This window comes from Brachyhypopomus gauderio, chromosome 17 (genome assembly GCF_052324685.1).
Source record: "Brachyhypopomus gauderio isolate BG-103 chromosome 17, BGAUD_0.2, whole genome shotgun sequence".
NCBI lineage: Eukaryota > Metazoa > Chordata > Actinopteri > Gymnotiformes > Hypopomidae > Brachyhypopomus > Brachyhypopomus gauderio.
Genome location: NC_135227.1, coordinates 13,913,724 through 13,937,674, shown reverse-complemented (window position 1 = coordinate 13,937,674; position 23,951 = coordinate 13,913,724). Strand labels below are relative to the sequence as shown.

The 23,951-nt window shown below is 40.9% G+C and overlaps 1 protein-coding gene and 1 long non-coding RNA gene across 5 annotated transcripts in view; one reads left to right on the top strand and one right to left on the bottom strand.

The window, feature by feature from the left end:
* The window catches only part of LOC143480960 (uncharacterized), a 34,214-nt gene extending 16,850 nt beyond the window's left edge, over window positions 1-17,364 (top strand). The window contains exons 2-4 of the long non-coding RNA XR_013121922.1: window positions 11,931-14,157; window positions 14,742-14,831; window positions 16,050-17,364. This is a non-coding gene — a long non-coding RNA (uncharacterized LOC143480960). The remainder of the gene's footprint in view (window positions 1-11,930; window positions 14,158-14,741; window positions 14,832-16,049) is intronic.
* adam12b (ADAM metallopeptidase domain 12b) overlaps window positions 1-23,951 on the bottom strand; it is a 90,453-nt gene that overhangs the window by 58,644 nt on the left and 7,858 nt on the right. For 2 of the 4 annotated variants that reach the window (XM_076978822.1, XM_076978824.1), the window contains exons 2-3: window positions 16,181-16,302; window positions 12,402-12,475 (exon numbers count right to left, since the gene is read on the bottom strand). In XM_076978822.1, coding sequence (XP_076834937.1) covers window positions 12,402-12,475; window positions 16,181-16,302 — 196 coding nt within the window. Of the gene's footprint in view, window positions 1-12,401; window positions 12,476-16,180; window positions 16,303-23,951 lie in introns of those variants that run through there. The other 2 variants (XM_076978823.1, XM_076978825.1) reach the window with 2 other exon arrangements.

Sequence of the window (23,951 nt, the reverse complement as noted above, 5' to 3'; positions counted from 1 at the left end):
TACTGCTCTTCTGAAAGGGTTGCACATTATTACCTGTTTTTTTTGCCTGGGATGCTTTGCTGACTATGTTGCTTTCATAAGATGACATAAAAGTAGTTTTAGTCATGGTAATGTAGCATGATGAAGCTCAAATGTAGTTTGGAAAAAAGGTTGGCTTCTTTCTCTCCCTCGCCTTGCCAGTCTCTCTCCCTCTCTTCTAGTCTCTTTCTCTAGCTCTCTCTCTTGCGCAGTCTCTCTCTATCTTTCCCTCTCGCACTTTCACTCTCATGCTCTCTCTTTCTCTTTCATGTTCTCTCTGTCTCTCTCGTTCTCTTTCATGTTCTCTCTCTTTCTCTCCTTCTCTGATTCATATTGTTTTATTGTTCACTGTGTTCCACTGCCTTTGTTTGGGGATTTGAGTTTTATCTGTAGAGAGAAGTAATGTCTCTCACCTAAGCTTTTGGCTCTAAATGCTTTTTGCAATATGAAACTACATTCTCTCTTCTGTAAGCAGTGGTAGCCAGAATGATAATACTTACTTTAGCACAATAATACCTGTAAGAAGACTGACTGAAATGTCTTGAGCGTTTACTTGTATTAAAAGATAAGAGTGTGGCAAAACCAAATTATCAGTGCTACAAAAAACAAAAAAGTAAATTGAATGTGCTAAGTAGTGTTGCACGGTATACCGATACTAGAGTAGTATCGCGATACTTCGTCATTAAAAACGGTACTATACCCAGTTTGCTTAGTATCGGTGCTATAGGACTAAGTACGTTTTTTTTTTTTTTTTTTTTTTTTTTTTAAGAGCAGTATTTCCAAAGAGTGCCACACGGGGGCAGTGTGCGCGTACAGCAGTGCAGCGCTTGCCTCCTCTCTGCAGAATAAGAAGAAACCGTGTACGATGGCTGATAATACAAGCAATATTGCGGACCGTCCTCAGCTTGTTGAAAAACTACACGCACGAAGCGAAATATGGAATTATTTGCATACATTTCAGACAGTCATGGCAACCCCGTGGACACATCAAAACCGGTCTGCAAACGGTGCTTTAAAGCTGTACCAACCAAAGGAGCCAATCGATTCTTTTTACATAAAATGCGCTTTCGTTTGACCCACCCAAGGTGCCGTAATGCACAGAACAGTTGGTAATGCTGAAATGGCAGCTAAAACAAACGCAGTGTGTTCGCAGCTCGTCTTAATTAAACAAGGAAAGCAGCAGAAGTGCTGTGTGGAAATACTTTGGATTCGAAGCAGATACAGATGGAAAACCGAAGGACATGAACAAGCCAGTTTGCAGGCGGTGCTTTCGGAACATTTCAACGAAGGGCGCTAAAGCCTGGTTTATACCTGACGTGCCGCGAGCAGCGCGAGGGTCCGCGCGGTGAAAATGATGTAATCGCGGTAGCCTCGCGCGCTGTCAATTCGCGAGGTCGTGCACCTCTAGAATTTTGTAACTTAGCGCGCGCCGCAGCGCAATTAACAGTCATGTTTGTAGGGTTCATACACCAACAAGGTGGAATTAAAGCACTTGTACGTCACTTTCAAGGTCCATTTCAATATTTCCCAGCACGTTAAACTTTAGTTAAATATTTATACATATACTCGAAATTATTCGCTTTTTTATCACATTATTTAATGGTTGTTTATTTTCAAAACGCTCAATTTTAATGTCTTCACGTTCTCTCATGTTTCGTCCTGGAATTACAAGAGGCTCGTATTTGTTAACGTAATACAAGAGAACGGTTCAGTCAGACAGCTATTTGTTTCAAGCATTTTCAAGCACGCGGACAAGGTGTGCGGACTTGCGCGCTACGGTCACTCGCGAAAGTTTAAACCTAGCTTAACACAACGAACCTGGCCAAACACCTGAAGGCACGCATATTTGTACAAAACATTCCAAGAGGTTGGTGATTATTCCCATTTCTAGTATTATAGCATACAAAATTATGTGTCTGATTATGGTATCCTAGCAAATGTCATATTCTTGGTTTAAGAGCCGTAAGTGCGACAGCATACAGGGAGAAAAAAAGAGTGATCGTACTACAATGGATCAATCATCTATGAATACTGAACTCTAATACTGAAGTTTTAGTTACTTAAAGAGTTAAAGTTGTTTAAAGTATACTTAAAATACACTTTTTGCACTAGCCTTTTTTAACTTCTAAATGTGAATTCCAGAGTGCACTACTATTATTTTTGTTAATTTATATTAATGTGCAATTATTTATTTTTCTGTTTTAATGTGGTAGGGACTACACCTTTTATTTATTTGACATTTGTGAAACAAAATACAATATTCATTTGTTTGTTTATAAAAAATAAATAAAAAGCCTTTAAAACGGAAATGAGCACAGTATCTGACTTTGGTATCGAAAATCGTATCGAATTTCAATACTTTTTAAAGTATCGTATCGAAGTTGTAATTCTTAGTATCGTGACAACACTAGTGCTAAGCATCCTAGATACATTAGCACTGATCAGTTTTACTGTGTAGACCAGGCGTACTCAACTAAATTTGTCCGCGGTCCAATTTTGGCAGATACCTGTGACCTGAGGTCCGGGGGGGGGGGTTGTGGTGTTTTGTCCGAAACGATATGTGGTAGAAACACCCCTCAAAACAGGGGAATGAACATGTACCTGACCAATTTTAATGTTGCTATGTGTTTCAGGTTTGAAAAGTGCTGGAATTTAGGTTAAAGTACTTTAAAATGCTTGAAATTGTAACTACTTGGTTTCACAACAAATCTGTCTGACTGAATAGTTCTCTTGTATTAGGTTAACAAATACGAGCCTCTTGTAATTCCAGGACGAAACATGAGAACGTGAAGACGTGAAGATTGGGCGTTTTTAAAATAAACAACCATTAAATAATGTGATAAAAAGCGAATTATTTCGAGTATATGTATAAATATTTAACTTAATTATGTTTAACATGCTGGGAAATATTGAAATGGACCTTGAAAGTGACGTACAAGTGCTTGAACTCCACCTTATAAAGGTGTATGAACCCTGAAAACGTGACTTTGTTCATTGCGCTGAAGCGCGGCGCGCGCTAAGTTACAAAATTCTAGAGGTGCACGACCTCGCGAACCGACAGCGCGCGAGGCACTCGCGCACACGCGGAGCCTCAGCGATTACGTTATTTTCGCCGCGCTGACCCTCGCACCGCTCGCGAATCGTCAACCAGGTTTGTAGCCCGGGGGGGGGGGGGGGGGGGTGGCGAACGTAAGTTGTTGAGCGGGGTGGCAAACGTACACTCGTGACGGAGTGTTTTTTCAATAGCCCTGAAATAAATGTTACGGTTTTGTTTTGGTCCGTATCCAGTTAATCAGGAATGAGATTGGGTCCGGACAGGACTGCGTTCGGGTCCGGATCCGGACCGCGGTCCGCCAGTTGAGTACCCCTGGTGTAGACTTTAGGGCTGAACGATTTTGGAAAATAATCCAATTGCAATTTTTTATCTATAAATTGCGATTGCGATTTAAAATCGCGATTTTTTTCCCACTGTTTTCAGGAAACTCTGTTTCGGCATTTTTTATACAGCTCAGATACAGGGTTGCCAACTTTTCAAAATTGCTTGGAGTGAGACTTGAACCTGGAGTGGGTGGCGAACGTAATTTGTTGTTATCGGGGCGGTGTAAAATGGACAAAATTTATTATTATTATATCGCGATCGATCGCGATAGCAACTTGGCTAAAATATGTGCGTGAGGGCATTTGGTAGCGCATATCCAGTGTGTTTAACAAAGCCATGAAGCCGGGCTTGTTCACTATATTAACGGACATCATGTCTTTCACTATGAACTCCGTTACTGCCCGAGTTATTTCAGCGTGCCGCTTCGAATTATATCCATAAGGAGTTACACTTTCAAACGATTCGGTCAGTGAACCCTGTCTGCTGCTATCCACGCTTTTGCGATTCATCCGCGCTTTAAATCTTATTGCGCCTATATGCGTGATTTTACGGTATTTCGCTGCTCACCGCATACTAAGGCTGTATAAGCGCAGAGAAACACTTTTGCGTATTTGAAGATGCAGCACTGGTCGTTGGCATTTTAGCCTTACAAATATCATACGAGGCTTTGTGGTGTTTTTTTTAATGCTGAAGGTTTGTAGTGTTACCTCGCGTCGTAGCAACAGTAGCAAGGCACGTTTTGCAGGGTACCTGACGTTGAGCAGCATCTTTTTAAAAGCCAAAGTAATTTCACACAACTGATGTGCTGCCCCTCTTTGGTATTAGACTTTCAGTTGTGTCAGCGTCTGTCGAGCCTGAAGCCATTGTGCAACAAGTTAAAGTGCGCTGTGTTAACTTCACTTCTCCACCTCCCTGCCTCCTGCTCGGGTTTGCTCCGTTCGTCCTCGGCTCGGCTCGCTCCCAAGTCACGTGACCAATTTAAATCGCAGCCTGTGCGATTAGAGAATCGCGTTTTAAAATATCACGAGATTATCGCAAGTGCAATTAATCGTTCAGCCCTAGTAGAGTTGCATAGAAATAACATACTTTAATTTGCATTGATCTTGGTCTGCACAGGTGAATGTGGCCAGTGTGTATGTAAGGTGAATGAACTTTGAAAAGCTGTCAGTTTGAAGCCCAAGGGACTGTTTACAATGTTTTTTCTCCCTCAGTCATACGAACTCCCTATGGCATCTTTTGATCATTGGGGTGACAAGAAGTGGCTGTTCTTATCTCTTTGAGAGTGAATCACTGGTCACCCCTGGGTGAGAGTGCGAGGTTAAGCTCATGCCTCCAGATCTAGGAACACACTAGTATAATATTATTTTGTGTGATGGACACATTTTCTTATCACATTTGGTCTGGATTTACAGCAGAACAATATCATTGTAGACACCAGGCCACAATACTTTAAAGTGGTTTGGCTCTGATCAGGGGACAAGATTATAGCTTCTTATTTCCATATTTCACTGATCTCATCCCTCATTGGTTAACATGGTCCTGTGACAGGTTTGAACTGCTCAAATGGTATAAATGTGAACTTGGGTGACTGTCCAATTCATTTCATCTTCCATGAGTATTCTTTCTTTTTCTTAAATAGTTTGCATTTTTTGTTTTTGTTTTTTTATTTCAGTCTTGGGCAATTAGTAAACCACATAGGTCTACATAAGCTCTTAAATGCTTTATGAAAGCACCAATTAACTGTTGTTACCACGCCAGTTACAATTGAAATTACCGAGAATATCAATTTGCTGTAAAATGTTTCACTATACTTTGAACATCTACTGGATTAAAGCTATATCCCTACATTTAACCAAACATTAATTTGTTAGGCTTAATCATATGCAGGACAAAAGGCTAATTAATTAAATTACTGCATTCACCTTTTACACACCAGTTCTGTTATTGGTACAGGCAACTGGGGAGTTGGTAATTAGACCTTACCAGGCATTTCTTCTTTCGAAACAACATATCAAAGGGCAAATTGGCATCTATCTTCTCCCTTTTAAAGACTTCTATACAACCTAAAATTTGTTTCCTTTACTAGAGAACAGAGAATGCAAACTGTAAATTTGGTTTAATAAATGTATTAAATGTATTTGCATTTTGCACTTTGTGATCATCACAGTGTCTTAGCATCACTTCATTAACTGCTTTCTCTCTCTCTGACTCTCTCTCTCTCACTCTCTCTCTCTCACTCTCTCTGACTCTCTCTCTCTCACTCTCACTCACTCACTCTCTCTCACTCACTCTCTCTCACTCTCTCTCACTCACTCTCTCTCACTCACTCCCTCTCACTCTCTCTCTGTCTGTCTTTGTCTGTGTCTCTCTCCACACTTCTAATTCCCAAGTAATCTAATGGAACCTCATCCATCAGTCTTCAGCTCATTGCACATCTCTGATCACTCTCTTTGGCCTGATGTATGGCTCTACTTTGGATCTGAGAGTGATTCGTTTAGACTAGGCTGTACTTTGGGAGCAAAAAGACAGGTGGCATCACCAAGCTTGTGATACATTTGGGCCTTGTTTAAAACTTGCCTCATTAAAGCGGCTGAACGTTAACTTTTGAGTGTTCTTCTGTGTGGAGAGAATCTTGAAACAAATAAGACAAAAGAAGACAAAGGCAAAGAGGAAAGCAGCTCATTTGCAGGTAGGAATCAAGTAAAAGCCAGACCTCTTTTTACTTAACACGGTGTGTTCAAGATGCGAGAGAGCAGAAATGTTTCCAAACATTTATTCTCCAAAACAAGGTGCTGTAGTACACTCCCCACACCGACACTGACTGGCACGGATGCTGTGTGAAGTTATTACAGCATCTGTGAGCAATTCCACTTTTAGTCCATTTGAATGCATTTCCATTAGTTTAACCAGATGTCCAAGCTAACGGAGCTTTCAGTCAGCTCTTTGTCAGCTAGCTGAGAATGAGAGAAAAGGGGTAAGAAAAGGAGATGAGAGACAGAGAGAGATCAAAGGGAAACTAACACTTAACAAAGCAATGCAGTAATTTTACTTCCATTCTCTGTTGTTTTGTTTCACTGTGGAGATTCCCTGTTCTACATGTAGTTCTCACTGTACCTTAACTACAGTGTTTGACAATTAAGATTACTTTCTCTCACTCTCTCTCTCTCTCTCTCTCTCTCTCTCTCTCTCAAAATCCCCTTCTCCTTCATTGTGTTTCCTCTTTTTTTGCCATTATCACATCTGGCTGATAAAGGAGGACATGTTTCCTGGTTTGGCTGTTGACCTTCAGTGATGAGATCATAAGGGGTCAGGTCCAATGCACTTGTGGGAACAGGAAGCCAGGCTATAATACTGTGAGACCAAGAACGTTCAGCTGGCTGATGAAAAACTCATTACACACAAAGTGACAACATGCTAACTGCACAGCCATTTATGGAACACGTCCTTTGTTTTGGAACTTTTTTTTTTTTTGATGTTTTGTTTTGGGATTTGCCTCTCAGCTCATTGGCTGACAACTTCCAGCCTGTGGATCCTGCGCACATTCGCTCAGGGGTGCAAACTGCTACTCTACCTCATCTTTGCCAAGTTAATACAAATGCCATGTTAAGCGCTCCAGGGCAGTAAGTCCCGCCCCCGTCTGTAAGCTGTGACTGAGTGTCTATGGCAGGTATTTCAACAAGCACAAGAATAAGATAAGCAAAGAGTGATGAGGCCAAAATGAATAAACTTGGCTTTAGAGCACTGCAATAAAGTATATCTGAGTTCCACCAAAACTATGACAAGAAAGTTGAAAGAAAAACCAAGGTCTTTGACATCAAATTATTCATGCTGAAGTGTCCATTACTCTTGGAGATATTTAGTCCATTCTGCACAGCACTGTTACAAGGCTGTCAAGCCCATTAACTAGAACATTAGTCCAACACACACACACTAAATTCAAGCTCGAGCTCACAAGCATAAATATCAGTGTGGTTTGGGGCATAGTTCTCCCACCTACTGTCCCACATCTGCAGTTAAAAACTAAATTGCATTGCATATCATGAAGCACAATGGTCTGTCTTTCTTCCCTGCAAGGAACAGATGATTTTTTAAATTGTCACCGCATTAACAGCACTAGTATCAGTGGAGAACAGGGGAATGAGGTCTCCACTGAGATGGGTAATAGACTGAGTTACAGCCCCCTTTTGAATGGGCCAATAAAGAGGAATGAGTAGAACTGGATTATAGCCAGTAACTCTGATTTACCCAAACTGAGTACTGAAGCAACATGAACTTCAAACCTCTGGCAGACATACTGTGGAGATAAATACTTCATGGTTATGGAGTTGCTCCAGATACAAAGTGTAAGTTTTCTCTAACCAAACAGGGCCATTAACTCTAGAGCACATGCACAAGGCTCCACTCTTCCAGGCCTCCATTCATAACATCCAGAGTGTTCTTAAATTTAGCAGTAATCATACCACTCTCCAAGGTTTTTCAGAAAAATGTGGTTGTGGTTGAGTTGTGTTGATAACTTGTGTTTTTCTAATAACCACTAAGTACACTAACGTTTGACCTTCATTGCTTATGGAAGAAGGCAGACCTCAAATACTGTGTGCACCTCCAAACAGATCAGAGTTATGAGAAATAATAATACATTGTTGGCTCTGGTTGGTTTAAAAGCTAGTAATATCATTATCATAATTTCAGAAAACTGCCATTTTGTCACATGTTCTAATGGGATTAATGGGACAGTCATTAACTGGTTCAGCTCTGTGATTGGAGCTGACTGGAGGATTATTGAAATGCTTCTGGCACCTTTTGCTAAATTGGATTGGTCACTGTTTTAAGAGCAGTTTCTAACTGAGGTCAAGATCTAATGCTTTACCCTTGACATTTATGCATTGTTTCAACATGCGGAGTTCATGGAGTCCAGCGTGGGGGTGGAACATGTATGCTGCACAGACAGATCACTTCTAGAGTAAAAGCAGAGTAGCGAGGGGGCTTTTTTTGTTTTTTTGAGCAAGAGCAGACAACCAGCATCAAATTAGCCATTTCCACCTACCCAAAGAGCTGTACTCCACACCTAGCACACCACGCTGCCAGTCTCCGACTGTGGTCTTTATAGTGCAAAGTGAACGGTTGATTTGTTCTGAAGCACACAGTGACGTACACAGATTCAGCAGGACAGCAGGATATCTACCAATGACGCATGTCTCCTGCCATTGTTTCCGAGACCCATACCAAGGTGTATACTGGGAATACACACAGCATACACATCGTACATTTCATGGAGATGAAACCCCTTTATTGGAAATTATGAATACCTAATGCTACTGTAGCAAGAGATAAAATGTGCATTTATTGTCGGCTGACACAGATTAAAAGGCTCAAGGGGTTAATCTGGACATTGTGCACCATTATATTAGTGTGCATGATTTACTGTACACTTGGCTACACTTCATTTCTCCCTTCGCTGTTCTCTGTAATTTGTCATTTGAACAGACTGCTGACACCAAGCCTATCAATACGATATTTTAATATCTCAAACAAAGCTGCACTTTGCAGCATGGGGCTCGGGAAAATCCATTAGCTTAATGCCTCTTCCTGCCTTTATCTTTCTCTCGGCCTAATTTCCAGCCAATTACTGAGGGTAATGTATTCAACACACACATACAAGTACATGTGCACATACCTGCATACACACCGAGGCATACATACACACAACACGTGCACACAGACTTGCCACACACAGCTTAGCCTCATCATCCATTCCACAATACTCATACAGTTGATAGGTGACCCATTTTAGAGAGGGTAAAAACTGCAGAAATGAAGCTGACATCTTATCTGATGTTCTCTGAGGTAAATGAGCCCTTCAGCATTCAAAAAGGAAAATAAAAAATACATACAAGAGCACATTTGTTAAGTGGTTTAGAGAAGGACTGGGAATTGCTGCTAGAATTGTTGCAGCAATCCCTGTGGTAACGCCCAGCTCCAAAAATAGGAAGATGCCAAAAGTCACTGTCTATGACATTTACAAGGAGATGGAAGGAAGTCTAGGAAGAAACACAAAGAGAAGGGGGGACTTCCACTGGGATGAACAGTTCTGAGAACTGTAAATATCCCAGTGAAGTAGAGAGAGATTAAATGGGAAGGGGCATAAATACGTTTAAAATAAATGAATATGTTTGAAACGCCATGCAACTCCTGTGAGTGTCTGCGTTGTGTGACCATTTAAAAGGTTAGACTTTGCTATGTAGTCAAGGACATCTCTTATTGCTAAGATCATGTTATTACTCTCTCCTTTTCTCTGTCTTGCTACAGACTTTGAACCCTCTACAAGTCCCGATTACATGCTAAACGCCAGGATCTTTCTTTAATTTCTGCTCCAAGAAAAAAAAAAATAATAATTGAAGTCTCGGTGGAGAGCTAATTTGCAAAAGAAGGAAAGTTCACAGCTAGGCCCTTAATGGAAAGGCTGTACTTGGGAGACTGCAGACTTAGTTATCAGCCACTAAAGGCTTCATTCTTTCTCAGCCCTACTGCCTGTGGAATCACTAGCACCTGATGCTTACATTTTCATTGACAACTTTTACAAAACAAGAACTATTGAGCAGTGAATAACCTTGATCTTAATAAAGAAGTAACCATCAAGCTGACCTTATTGTCAGTTTGTTTTTGAACACTGAAATAAGAATTAACGGTTTACTGGAAGATGAATGTTCAAATGTTCAAAATACTGCCACAGTATGAGCTTACATATGCTTGCTTCACTGCTTTAGATTCAGAGTGGTTTCCAGTAAACAAAACACTGATAATAGAAACCAACACTGTACACGATCATTCACAATGACACGTAGACCAAACATTACTATACATAGTTGTTACACTAAAGTATCAGAAAGTAAGAAATTAAAAAGCAGTACAAAAAAGTAATATCCTTTATTAAGATGCCATGTTCTGAACACATCTGTGTTTCATACTGTCTTGAGACTTTGTATTGAGTATTACAGTATTCTGTAATATTCTGTATTACAGAATATATTCAGTATTTATAATAATCAGTATTCTGTAATGCTGTACTGAGACTTTGTATTGAGTATTACAGTATTTTAATACTGTATTGAGACTGCACCTTTAGAATAATATACGTAATTGGTGCTAAAAAATAATCTGACACTGACAGTTTCTCTTATTAACACTGGAGTCATGGATGCGTGCTGATAATTCATGCATCCAAAAGCAGAAGGAGGCACTGCATTCATCATCAGATCCAGTGTGTTTAGGGCAGTTTGAGACACCACTGCAGTATTTTCTCTGCTTGACCAGCACCAGCATCTCTCACACGTGTCCAATCGGAATATCTCCAAGCATCTCCCTGTTCTGCGTTGATGAGTGTTTAGACTACAACTACCTTTATTAACCTTTTTACGTTTATCAAATATGACCTGTTTAGTATTCTGTCTAAAATATTGTGCCAGTCTGTACTGTGTATGTGTGGGTATAATTGCAAAGATTGTGTGTATATGTACACCTCCCTATGATCAATAGATGGGTTCTTCTTCTGATCTGGAGGTGTCATTCCAACAAGCACCATACAGCCCCATCCGCCCTCCACCCCCAGTTACAAACAAGGAGTATTGGTTGCTATGGAGATGTTTGCAGTTGTCACAGTAATGACATGTTTTTGTGTTTTTCCTTCCTGCGCCGCTGAATGAGAGGAAACACTCATACCTCACACCCTCTGTTTCTTCCTTAATAACCTACGTCGGTGCCTGTGTGTCAGCCACCATAACGACCTCGTCGCACCTGCCTTTATCAGTAGAAGATGGAGGAGGTGTCTGAGCCAAGCACTGGGCTGGGATGGGATCTGCCTGGGTTAGGACCTCCTCCTGCCCCAGCTGTGAGGAACACGTGTACAGTCTTCATCCCACTATCTTGCATCTAAAGCAGATTTGCTTATAGTATAACGAAGTCTGACGGTTCAGTGCAGTGTTGCTGCTGCTGAGACGCTTTCAAAATAAAAGTAAAAACCGCAGAAGCTTGTAGCGCGTGAGCCCGTCCTGGTGATTCACGTGTGTTCGAGAATATTTACACAATATATGAATGAGACATGTGAGTCAATTTTTCAGTATAATGCAGTGTGGTTCCTTTCTCAGAAACATTTGAATAAACTGCTGAATATTTGTATGGGCCGCGTAATAATTTGCGAACAGATGTGCGCGTGCGTGGACTGGAATCTGGCCGTTGACTTGTATTGCAGCAGACGTTTTAGGGGTCTGTTTGCTGATCAAGCAACTACCAATGTCTCTATCCATTTGTGGGAGCACTGTGTTTCAAACAAGGTAACGGCTACACATGATTGCAGACATAACAAACTCAGCAGTAATAAACAGTGATGAAGGAGTTGCTGAGGAAAGGCCAGGCTGTCTGCGTGCCCACGGCACCCGAGCTATACGATATTTTTGCTGAAGGCTGCAAACAGTTGCACCTTGTTGTGAAAGCTGCTCGCTAATCACTGTGTTTCATGACGTCTTGTTTTGTTTTACAGCTGCAGTATCAACCTTTGAGGGTTCTGGACGTTTTCGGCAGACTGTCTGTTCACACGCTGTCTCTTTGTATCTGTGTGTAAGTGATTTCATTAGTGTGTTGCTGTGGAAGATAGTGGCATGCTGTGGTTAATCAGTTTATTCCTCACAAGCATGTGGACACACCACACACTACTTTTGCTGCTTGCACGGCTCTGCTTCTGAACATTTAGGCCAGCAATGAACAACATCAACAAAAAATATACAAATTATGCTGTCCATATATTTTATGAACTCACACCACATTGGACGGTCTCCATCATAACAAATTTGCAACTGAATGCAAAAGTTTAAATGTTCCTCATAGTTTTTCTAAAGCAGATCTGAACTGTGTGGCTGGACGTCTTGCGCTGTACTTTCGCCCGTGGGCACGCTGTCCTGTTTCCTGCAGTGTGAGGCTGCATGGCATTGGATCTGGATGCAGACAGACTTACTCGTTCTTCTCCAGAGACAGGATCAACTGCTGCCCTTCTGCCTCTATCAGGATGTGCAGTGAAGCGGGAGGGCCCTGAGAACAGAAGAAACAAACAACACAGACAGCATGGCCTCGCACTCCCCTTCTCCCCCATGTGCCCTCCACTTTTAAGCTCCTAAAGTGCTTTTACTTTCAGCAGCACGACAACTTTCTCCACCCGTCCTTCATTCTTGACTGTGACTGTCTGCAGTCTACATCAACACAGAGCTCAGGGGATGTGTTTCTGCTGAACTTTTCCATCGGAGCATGTGGCAATTCATCGGGTCAACGCTAACTGGAGATACGGGTATAATAAGGAGGAATTGTTGAATGTTGAAATTAACTTCTGTCATCTTATAGATTTGAAGTCACTATGTACAGAAGACCAAATCTGACCCATAATAAACAACAGTGGTTAATACAGAAAAAATACCGCAAGATTAAAATAGACTCAAACCAGCATTTACAGATCCTTTCAACAGAGAATAAGCAGAACAGAGTAAGATGACAGGAATAGAGGAATAGATTCTTAAGCCTATGCATTTGTGAACAACTTCTTTGCGTTCGGATTTGTTGCAGTTACAAGGAGATGAAGGAATGCCGCATTTAAGTGGATTGTTTGATATTAGTCATGTATGTGAACAATGGGTTTCAAGCCAGTTCTGTTTCTATAGCAAAAAACATCCTGACAGTCGAGCCTTACATGGTTTCCACATTACACTAATGTGGAAATTTGTCAAAAATAACAATCATTGGCTCAACTCTTACAGCTTTTTTGTTATTTTGGAGTGGTCCATTATTACAGTTAACACTGTTAATTGTAGCCAATGTCATTCAGTGTATTAATTGTGGTATTTAGTATCTGCATGGCATAGTCATTTCCATCTGCAACCGTATACGTAATTAATGGATGGTTATCCAGCATGGGACTGTCTGACTCACATTGCTTAATCAAACCACTTCAGTAATGAGTGCTGGTCTTCCAGAGACACAGTTTTCCACTGCAATAGCACATCTTTTACTTGGATAAACGTGCTTTACTATAGTAGCTATAATAAATCATATACAATGTAGTTATCCATCAATACTGGGGCTGATAATATCCTGTCAAACCACAGACTGAATGTCAAACCAAAGCAGTGAGGCATTTCTGGTGATTTGTCAATTTTTTTTGTAAGATACGTACTTGCATTTGTTAAAGACCCTGTCTGCTCGCTTGAATGATATTCTTCTGACTATCATGTGTAGCTATTATGAGTAATTTACTGTGAACTGGTAGACAGTAATTGTGGTCTTTTCTGTCAAGTTTTTTCTTAATTGACATTTTCTGCCATTTTCGTTTGTTGAATTGGAGCTGAGCAGGACTCACTTTAGTGTGCATGACGTGAGGTCTGTCAGTCAGGCCCGTCGCGATGGGGCAGGCAAACCAGGCAATTGCTTGGGGCCCCAAGCTGGCCTGGGGCCCCCAGACAACAACAGGTTAAGAATTAAATGCAGCGACAAACTGTGTGAGCCCCCTTTACATTCTCAAAGTCATGAGCAATGACACTGTTCTCAGAATCCCCCTCAAGGGGCCCCTCCCACAAGCTGCTGAAGGCAGGCAGACTGTCCTGGCAGACAGCCAAGTTTTAGACGCCGGCAAATATGAAACTTAACCATGAAGCGAATTTATACATCAGGAAGCCAAAAGAGAAAACAAAAGAAGAAAGAGGAACACAAAAAAACACAAGACAATGGTAAGTGATGATTTACACTGGATAAATTAGGCCTACCTGTACAAATGGTGTAATTTAGCAGCAGGTAGGCTAAAAACAATATATACGTCCCGGCTAGTGTTGCCACCTGTCCCGGTTTTCACGTGCCTGTCCCGGTTTTCCCGGGCCGTCCCGGTTTGTCCCGGTTTTTCTTCTTTTTAATATTCAGTCCCGGAAAAAATTAGGTTAGTTAAAACCACGATTCAGACTGTTTCTGCACACTTTAAATCTGTTTTTTTCTCGCTGTGTCCATTTTAAACCCCTCCGGTAACATTTTACGTTCGCACCCCCCCCCGCTCAACAACTTACGTTCGCCAACCCCCCCCCCCCCCCCCCCCCCCCGCTCAACAGATTACACTCGCCACCCTGTGTCAGTATGACAGTGTCCTTGTTTTTTGTCAGACCTAGGTGGCAACCCTAGTCCCGGGTAATCCCATACTTAGGTTGGGGGGGGGGGGGGGGGGGGGGGGGGGCGGTTGGTGTCTTTGCTTGGGGCCCCCAAATACCTTGAAACGGCACTGCTGTCAGTGTACCAATCAGAGTCACCTGCACCTGTGTTTGCGCAGATGGACTACCTCACAGTCGCTGATCAATCCATCATTGGAATTGTACCTCTGCTCACCATGTGTCAGTGTTTGAGATACCTATCTAAAAAGGTGGGTTAAGAACCCAAGGCTGCATACAGCCTTTTCTGCTCGTATTCGTGCTCCTACTTGCCACATGTATTAACACACATTAACACATTATATTTCTTGATAACCAGTGCGTATCTTTACTATTAAGATGTTATAATCATGTGATTGAAATGGACAGGGGCTTTAAGTATTGAGTATTTTGTTACAGTTGTAGTCTACGCTAGAATAGAAACTTCTTTTCCTGTATCAGTGGAAGAGGTTCAGCCCACCAGTACGTCCTTCTGTAGTGGTGCCCTCACTGAAATGTAACTGAAGTCAAGCAAGTAGACGAGAGAAAGAAGAGATCTTTGGTCACTGCGTGAGGGATACGCCCAGCCACACACACACCCCACCATCAGCCCTGTCCCTGGCCCTAGCTCCATTTACTTCTTCTCTCTGTCTCTTGCTGTGTCCATTTAGTCCCCCGCTCTCTTCAAGTCCAAAGGTCCTAGCTGTCGGTGCAGACTGCTTGTCTCCTGGTGTCGATACATCTGCGCTATATGTTGCTGTTTGTGTTGTTGCTGCTCTAAGCACTTTGAGGTGTTCTGCTGCCTCACTGGGTCTTCTTTATTATGTGAGCTCCACTCACATATATATACTTTTAGTAGTATAACTGTAACATAAAGAGGACAGCCTATACAAAATATTTAATACATTTAGTGGAGACAACTGAAAGTTGTCAGACTCAGAATCTGTTCATGCTGAGTGTTAAATAGATGATGTACAAGTTCAAGGACAACAGAAAACACTTGAAAAGCTTTAGCTCCAAGAAGCACTGAAGCAATCCATTTTGAAGTAGAGCATCACTCTTAAAGTGGGATTCTTTGTAGATTTTCATGAAAGGTGAAACTTAGGATTTGACAACAGTGTGGAAGTTTGAAGAATTCACAATAGAAGGGGCCGTACCATAACGCGGAGCTCTACAGAACCAAAACCACACAGCACCATAATACTGGTGATATGCTGGTTTAAGGCAATAGCTGAACAAAATCATACATGCACTGATGAATGTTTTTGTACACAATACCTGTATGTTCATACTAAACTTAAGACTTTGATAAAATGACCCACAACATCAGAATAAGCAGTGTCATTGCTTCAATTAACACATTATCAGTACGCAGTAAAGACATGCAACATCATGCAGATATGTCTGTTTTATGTTGGAGCAAACACACACACGCGTGTTCTGATCCACAGGAAACACCATGTCCCTGAAGTTCTGGAACACAGAAGAGCTCCGGAACGAACCCCTTTAGACAGCCTGTGTTCTGGCTGACGCTCCCCGCCCACTAAAGGGAGCCCTCAGCGGTCATGAGTGTGGCCCCTACCCTGGAGTAGAGACGGCTGAGCGGACGACGTTCCCTCCCCTCCAACAGCAGCGGTACCGTAGTGTGGTAGCGTTCCAGCTGCACCATGCCACGTTTCAAACGTCTCCCTGTGAAAAACAAACCTGAAATGGAGTCGCTCGTTCACAGGAGTGTCCTTTGATATAGCAAAAGGACGGGTTGTCAAAAATACATAAATACATAAATAAATGCACAAATAAGTACGTACATAAATAAACCAATCCACCTGAGCCAAACTAAAATAAAAATGCAGAGGCATCAAAGTGCAGAGATTAATATGAAAATTAAAGTGAAGGGGGGGGGATGTGCATGTGGATAGACAAGCATGTTGTTTGGCACACCACAGTTCTGTATGACGGATTTAGATTTTCTGCACCTCCACACTTACAAACAGCAACTGAGCCACATAACTGGATTAAGGGGAGCAGAGCACTATACAATGTTTTCTTTACCATACTTGCAAAAACAAGTATTTTTATTTCCTGTCATCCCTTCCATAAAATTCTGACAATCAATGGATTATTTTCAGATTTTTCTGCAATATGATTGACAATATTGGATAGTGTTTCAGTAGCTTGTAGCTGCTATAATAAACACCAATCAAAATCAATTTCTGTTTATGCATCTAGCCTTCATCATGCCTTGCAACCTAATCAACGTGCTTCCTTCTTTCCTTAGTGATTAGTTTATGCCCCAGTAGATTGCTTTAACCTCGAAAAATCATACATTACAAAACCACAATATCAATTACGAAGGAGAAACACACACAATGCATAACAATAGCGAGATAGCACTGAATCAGTCCCAGGCAGTAGGAAAAGTGGCAGAGTGCATTATTCTCACATTCACACACACACAGACACGCACATGCATCTCATTCTTAGGCAATCTTCCTCTACCAATTCATCAGAACATTTAAAAGTAATAATAAAATAATAGAACATTATTATCCAGCCTTCAAAATCAGTAATGAAAACATATTAAAATATAACGAGGCGGAGAAAGAACAGAATTTATTGGAAAGTGAAAAACTAATAAATACAAAAGCAAAACGTGATCAAATAAAGACTAATATTAAACAATATTAAACAGATGCACGCAGATTTAAAAGGACCATGAGTGTAAATGGATGTCAGGGTTTGGGTTAGGGTAAGGGTTCATTTCAATTCCAGACCCCATATCTCACCCCCCCCCCCCCCCCCCCCAAACAAAATAGTTAAAAAAAATTTAAAAATTGAGACGACAGTACAGCTTTAAAAACGCAATAAACAATAATATCTGTACTAGATAACTTCTTAAGCAAAATAAGGTTCCAACAAAATAAGGTTCACAGCTCTGTGTTCCTCGGAAGCGGAATATGTAAACGCGCACGAGGGCATCAAAGGAATGAATCGAAACCAGCTAGCGGTGGTACGCTAACGACAGCTAGCATCGCCACAGCGGGCGGAAATTATCATACAGTTAAGCCCGTCCACTAAGAGGAAAGATATGATTGGTCAACTTTGTTGTCACTTCCTGGCCCTCTGTAAATGAACAGCGGGCATCACAGTCCTGATAGGGGGAGACACAGGCTCACAGGCTTCCACTTAATCCCTCACCTTCCAACACAGATTGAATAGACACGGGTGAATAATTTATTTGCCTATGTTTTTGTAATTGTTTAGATGTCGATTGTGAAACTGTAAGTAGATAAAATAAAATTGGATAAATTATATTATATATATGTTAAGTTTTAAGAATATTTTAGGCCCTCTGAGAGGGCGTAGAGGGCCCTGACGGTTCCCCACTGAGTAATCTAATATACTCCACTTGCTATATCAGTTCTACTGTCCTTATGTTCCTGGCTCCAGGGTTTTCCTGTTATGGCCTTTGCTTGCTTTTTCAGCATGCCTTCAATCACCCAGTCTATGTGTCTTTGATTGACCAGCTTGTACTGACAGTGACTCCTGGAAAAGCTCTAATGAAGTTGAACTGCCCTTGTGTCCTACTACCTACGTCGGAATTATGGAATCAACATTGAAGAAAATGAGAATAAAGCAATGTAATATTCATACTTGTGTGGATTAACTGTGTTTAGTGAGAGCATTAAGAGAGCCTGCTTTGCCTCTCTCCTGCACTGTGGAATTGAACTTCCCCACAGGATTTACTCAGATGATCAGATGGCATTGAGCAGTTGAATGAGAACAATGCACAAGTGTGTAAATTAAACCATCATGCAATTTATCTCATTATTTGTTACTAGGGTTAAAATTGTGTAAAATTTTAATTCACTGGATTTCCTCAATGGAATCTGTCTTAATTAGTGCTTGATGAAGGGACATACATACGTATGCATGTGTATGTGCAAAACAATTCTATATATATTAAAAAGTAGACCAGAAGTGAACGAAACCACTGTACCCAATACTTGAACTCATGTCCAACATGACTAAACATGAGCACTGACCCCCAGACCAAAGAGCCAGCACTGTGGCGTAGCAGTCAGAGCACCCATTTAACCTTCCAAAGTGACGGTCCAAATCACACAAGGCCACAGTACAATGGTACATACATGAGTACATTTAGGATACAGAAACAGAATCTATAATTCTACAATTCTATAAACGAAACACAAAAATGCAAATATCTTGAGTACATAGTTTCGGGACTATTTACAAAAATATTCAATGTTGATGATGTACTGTGATTAGGGGTGGGTATTGCCAACTTCATGATATGATATATATATATCATGATATAGGATTCACGGTACGATACGATACCTTTATTTTAAAAATATTAACGATAACTAACAGTTTATTATAGAAAATATTTCAAAAGTACTATTAGTTATTAACAATAACAATGCCACAATGCCATGCATACCTTAATTAATTATAAAAACCAACAACACAACATGGAGAGTAAATTTAAAGTACCAAAATAGAGATTACAAAAGAAACAAATACCTGAATTACAATTTACAAACATTGAAATGTAATTGTAACTTAAATGAAATGAACATTTTTCCATGTTTACCCAAATGACAGCTTTAAATTCTGAAGTCAAAATTGTGACTGCCGGTGGTTATTCCTTGACAAATGCGGTTAATCCATGGCGAAAAGCCTGCCGTTTTTTTTAAATGCCACCTGCTGGACGTTTTAAACACTACACTTAAATTTGTAAGCATCTCACAATGGATAAAGAATAGAAACATTCATAAATATTGATACAGTATTGATTTGCATATTGCCGTATTGATATTTTGCTCACAGTCCTTGGTTTGAGACAAGACACAATATACAAGTGGTCTCTTTAGAGGTAGACAAATGAATGCTTGTTCATGTTACAGTCCTCGGTGCAAAGTGTGCCAAAAGGGGAAGGAGTGTGAGTGGGAAAAGGAGCAATGTCCAAATATGGGAGCAGATCGAGCGCAATACACAGCAAGGTCAGCAAGGTCTGTAAGTATAAAGGGAACTGCAACCATTATTACACAGGACTGTAAGCTAAAAGAACCTGTCCTAAACTAAAAACGGCATTTTACACATGGACCGAAGAAAAATCCTTGTCCATTATTGCACTGTGAGTAGATCAGTATTTCCAGTGCAGTTTTGCCTTAAAGCTGCTGTAAGCATTTGCTTTTACAACACTTTAACTAAACTGTCTTGTGTCCTGGCACATTTAATTTTAGTAATATTTTCTGCTCTGAGAAAAACGAAAGGTCTCTGACTGTCCTGAACTCTACAATCAACAGCAAAACTAATCAAGAAACTATAATACCAACTATGAGTCCACGTATGATGCATCAAATATCTTGTTCATGTCCAGTAGAGCTGCAGGTGACACCAACTGATCACCCACACAGCTGTATTTGAAGGTGCACACGTTAAGCACCACTACACTACTGTTCATTAAAGTTCAGGACTTTGGGGGGGAACCTTAGAGCCAGAGCCTAGAAGACGAGTGCAGAGTTTCTGCTCTGTGGAGTTCCCACACACTCAGCACATCACCGCCCTCAACGCACAAACGTGCTCGTCACGGCGCACTCCCTGCATCCTGGGCTCACGGCTCAGCAGCCTGCACTGCCAGTTTCCGCTGAGCCACTTCCTATTCCCCATGGCCCTGCTCTCAAATGGGGGCAGGAAGTGGGAAACTGCACGATATGGAGCCATAATGAGGGGCTCAGGGTCCAAGGAAAAAAGCAGCAGTTGGTATGACGGAAGGGAAGCTGCTACAGGATATGTAGTCTTCAGGCCATGGGAAGGCGAGGGTTACAGGGCTGTTGGACCTGTAAGAGACCTCTGCCACACACAGCTTCAGAAGGCCCTAGTGGTTTGTTGCCCTTCATCTTTGTGTATTCGGCATACGGAACATCCTGTCTGGTTTTTTTTTCTTCTTCATCTAATGCACTCACATGAACACATTGACACACACACAAATGTATATGCACACACACACACACACACACACACACACACACACACACACACACACACACACACATCAATTATCCTATTTCCTGTCTGTTTTACTATCCACCCTCACTATCTTTTCAGCATAGTCCTCTCCCAAGTCTAAAAAGTTGTGAACAGAGCAATAATCAGCATTAAGTCTTTAATGGATTACAAAAATTTCCAAATTTAAATATAAATGTTTAAATATTTAAATTCCAAATCTGTAAATATAACACTCATTATACAAAAGTATAATGAAAGCGGCACTATAATCTGGGAAAGTGTCATCTGGAAGAAAATGTTTGCATGTTTAAAAAAACTGAATATACAGATTAACTGGATCATGGAAAACACACAGAAGCCTTTCTGACAACAGCAAAGCAACATTTTCATCTTTCTATCATTCTCTTTCTCGCTGTAGCTTCATACACATGCACACACTAACAAATAAAAGGAGACTGCACTCCTACTGAGATTCTCCCTGTCCCCAAGGACTTCCTGTGTATGGGAGGAAGTGACAGAGCCTGTGGGTGTATGTATGTTGTGAATAGGACTACTGTCACTGAGGACCATGCCTAGAAACATCCACTACTATCCTTTCATTTGAACACATTCATGGACAGTGTAAATGTGGATCTGACGGGAAACCCAACATTAACCATGATGAAGGGGAAATGCTTGAGAATTAATATGTACATGAACCGTTCTAGTGTTCACTTTGTCTTTATTGAACTGCCTGATTAAATCCACTACTGGTGAGTTTACTGTTTAGTGACTGCTTAGCAGAACAGGCACAGATGTTCAACCAAGTACTCGAGAAAGGTTATTGTTTTCATAAAAACTGAAGATCATACAGACTTCAATAAAAAGGAAATTTGTGCAGGGCTTTTGAGTTTGATTAAAACAGTAAAAATATCAGTGCTGCAATTAAAACTCCAAATAACTGAACAGTATGTGTGTTTGTGTGTGCGCATGTGTTTGTATGCTGTGTGTCTCACACAAAGTGAGAGAGACTGGAAACAGACTTCAGTAAATGTCATAGTCAGTAAGATGTCCTCTTTTAGATGGTAAGATTTAGGTGTATCTTAAACATCTTGTTGATCTGAATAATTGCAAAGTGTGGCGTGGCAATCTGGGATATAAAAAACAGTGGGTACTAAAACCAGTCCTATAAAATAAGTAATAACAGTGGCATGTCTCTTGGCTCAGGGAATTAATCTTTTCCAAGCACCTTGCTTATAAAATCTCTTGGATCCTCGACATTTAGAATGACTAGATTACCCAAAGCATTGAGTTTGACCATAAAACATTAGCATAATGTGATTGGAAAATCATACTGACGAGAACCTTGCTATGAACAGTTCAAACACGTATGCATGATCTGTAAAGGAAATCAGTAAATGGAGTGTGGGCAAAATAGAGAAAAGTAAAAAACATGAAAAAATATGAAAAATTGTCCCTTTTAGAGTCACCCATCTAGCAATGTACTGGACCTCATTTGACCTTCAGAACCACAACAAATTGTTGTGATTCAATCAGTCTAAATGGAGTTTAATAAATCCATTAAACTCTACATTCTAGACACTGAATATACTTGCATAGTATAAAGGGTTATGATGATACAGTGTTGTACACAAAATTTCTACTTCATTAGAGGCACCCCTCCTTTAGAGCGATGGATGACCTTTGGCCTTCAGAAGTACACCAATTTGTTTTAGTATAGATACATGTTGAAATTGTTCTGTAGGAACTTGGCCCATGCAGACAGGGTAGCTCCTTGCAGTTTCCATAAATTAGATAGAAGTACTGACATGCTCTGAACAGCCTGTTCTACCTTATTCCAGAGAATCTCTATAGAATCAGGATATGGGGACTGTGAAGGCCAGTGATGCAAGGAAAACTGTCATGTTCCTGGAACAAGTCTGTGACTATATGACCCTTGTGCATTGTCAAGCTGAAAGTTGTTGTGCCACAGGGTAAACAGCTGCCATGCAGGGACAAACTTAGTCAGTGCTTAGGTAAGCCCGACTGTCCAAATGTCCAACCACAGGTATCGGAGGACATGGAGTGTGCCAAGAAAACATTCTCCGGACTATTACTCCACCTCCACCAGCCTGAAGTGTTTCCACACCGGACAGGAAGGGTCATCACTTCATGCTGCTTTTGCCACATTCTGACTCTGCCATCGTGGTGCAACAGAAATTTGGTTCTGGATCTGACCCGGAGATGTTTCTCCATTGCTCAGTCATTCCATTGTTGTGCTTTTTTGCTAACTGGATTCGTGTCTTTGTTTCCTTTAGACAGCAATGGCACTTGAACTGTTTTTGTGCTGTTATAGTCCATCCACGCTGAGGAACAATGAACCGTGTGTTCAGGCTGGTTAGTTGGAGTACCACTGTTCAATTTAGCTGCAATTTGCTTGACTGGGCACCACCTGTTCATCATAACAATTCTTAACAACATCCTCTAACTCGTTTCCTCGACGAGTTTACGTCCACCGGGTCTCTTTTCACTGGGCACTTCTGCTCGATCACACCATTCCCAGTATACTCTAGACACCAATGCACAACAAAACCTCGGAAGAATGGCAGTTTGGATTTTTGTGCTGCGCTCAGGTGTCAAATTACTATACTAGGAAGCTCCAATCCTGAAAGGGCAGGCGTCTCTAATTAAGTGGCCATTCAGTGTATGTACAATGCATACAAGGCTGAGAAGAAAAACGCTGCATTGTATATTTAGGACATTGAATTGTATTGTTTGTTACACTGCAAACTGTTTATCATAATGATATTGTGTCAGATTATGCTAAGGACTATGCCTGCAGGAATGCCAGGGAACAAACAAGCATTTAGTTGAGGAAGGGCCTGTATGTAGATGTACTGTATGTATATGCATGTATGTACACATGTATATGCATATGTGTATGAATATCTGTGAGTGAGTGAGTGAGCGAGAGAGAGAGAATTTGGGTGTTAATGACTCCAGTGTGTCAACATCCATTACCTATATAAAAAACCTTCCTTCAGATTTCTTGGAAATGTGATATGCCTGATTGTGGTCATGAGTTCCCATGCAGCTTTGATGGAGATTTTCGGAATTACTGCATAAACTACCCAGAACATGTTCACATATATGTTTGGGTGTTTTCCTTTGACTGCAGCAGAACGTTCCTTAGCATACGTCAAATGTACATCAGCACATAAAATCAAAATACTCAATCAAAATATTGGAACTATATCAGAAATGATGTCCATTTTATAAATATAATAAAAGGGCAGAACCATAGAGGAGCAATAATCTTTTGAGCGCTCAAGAAAGAA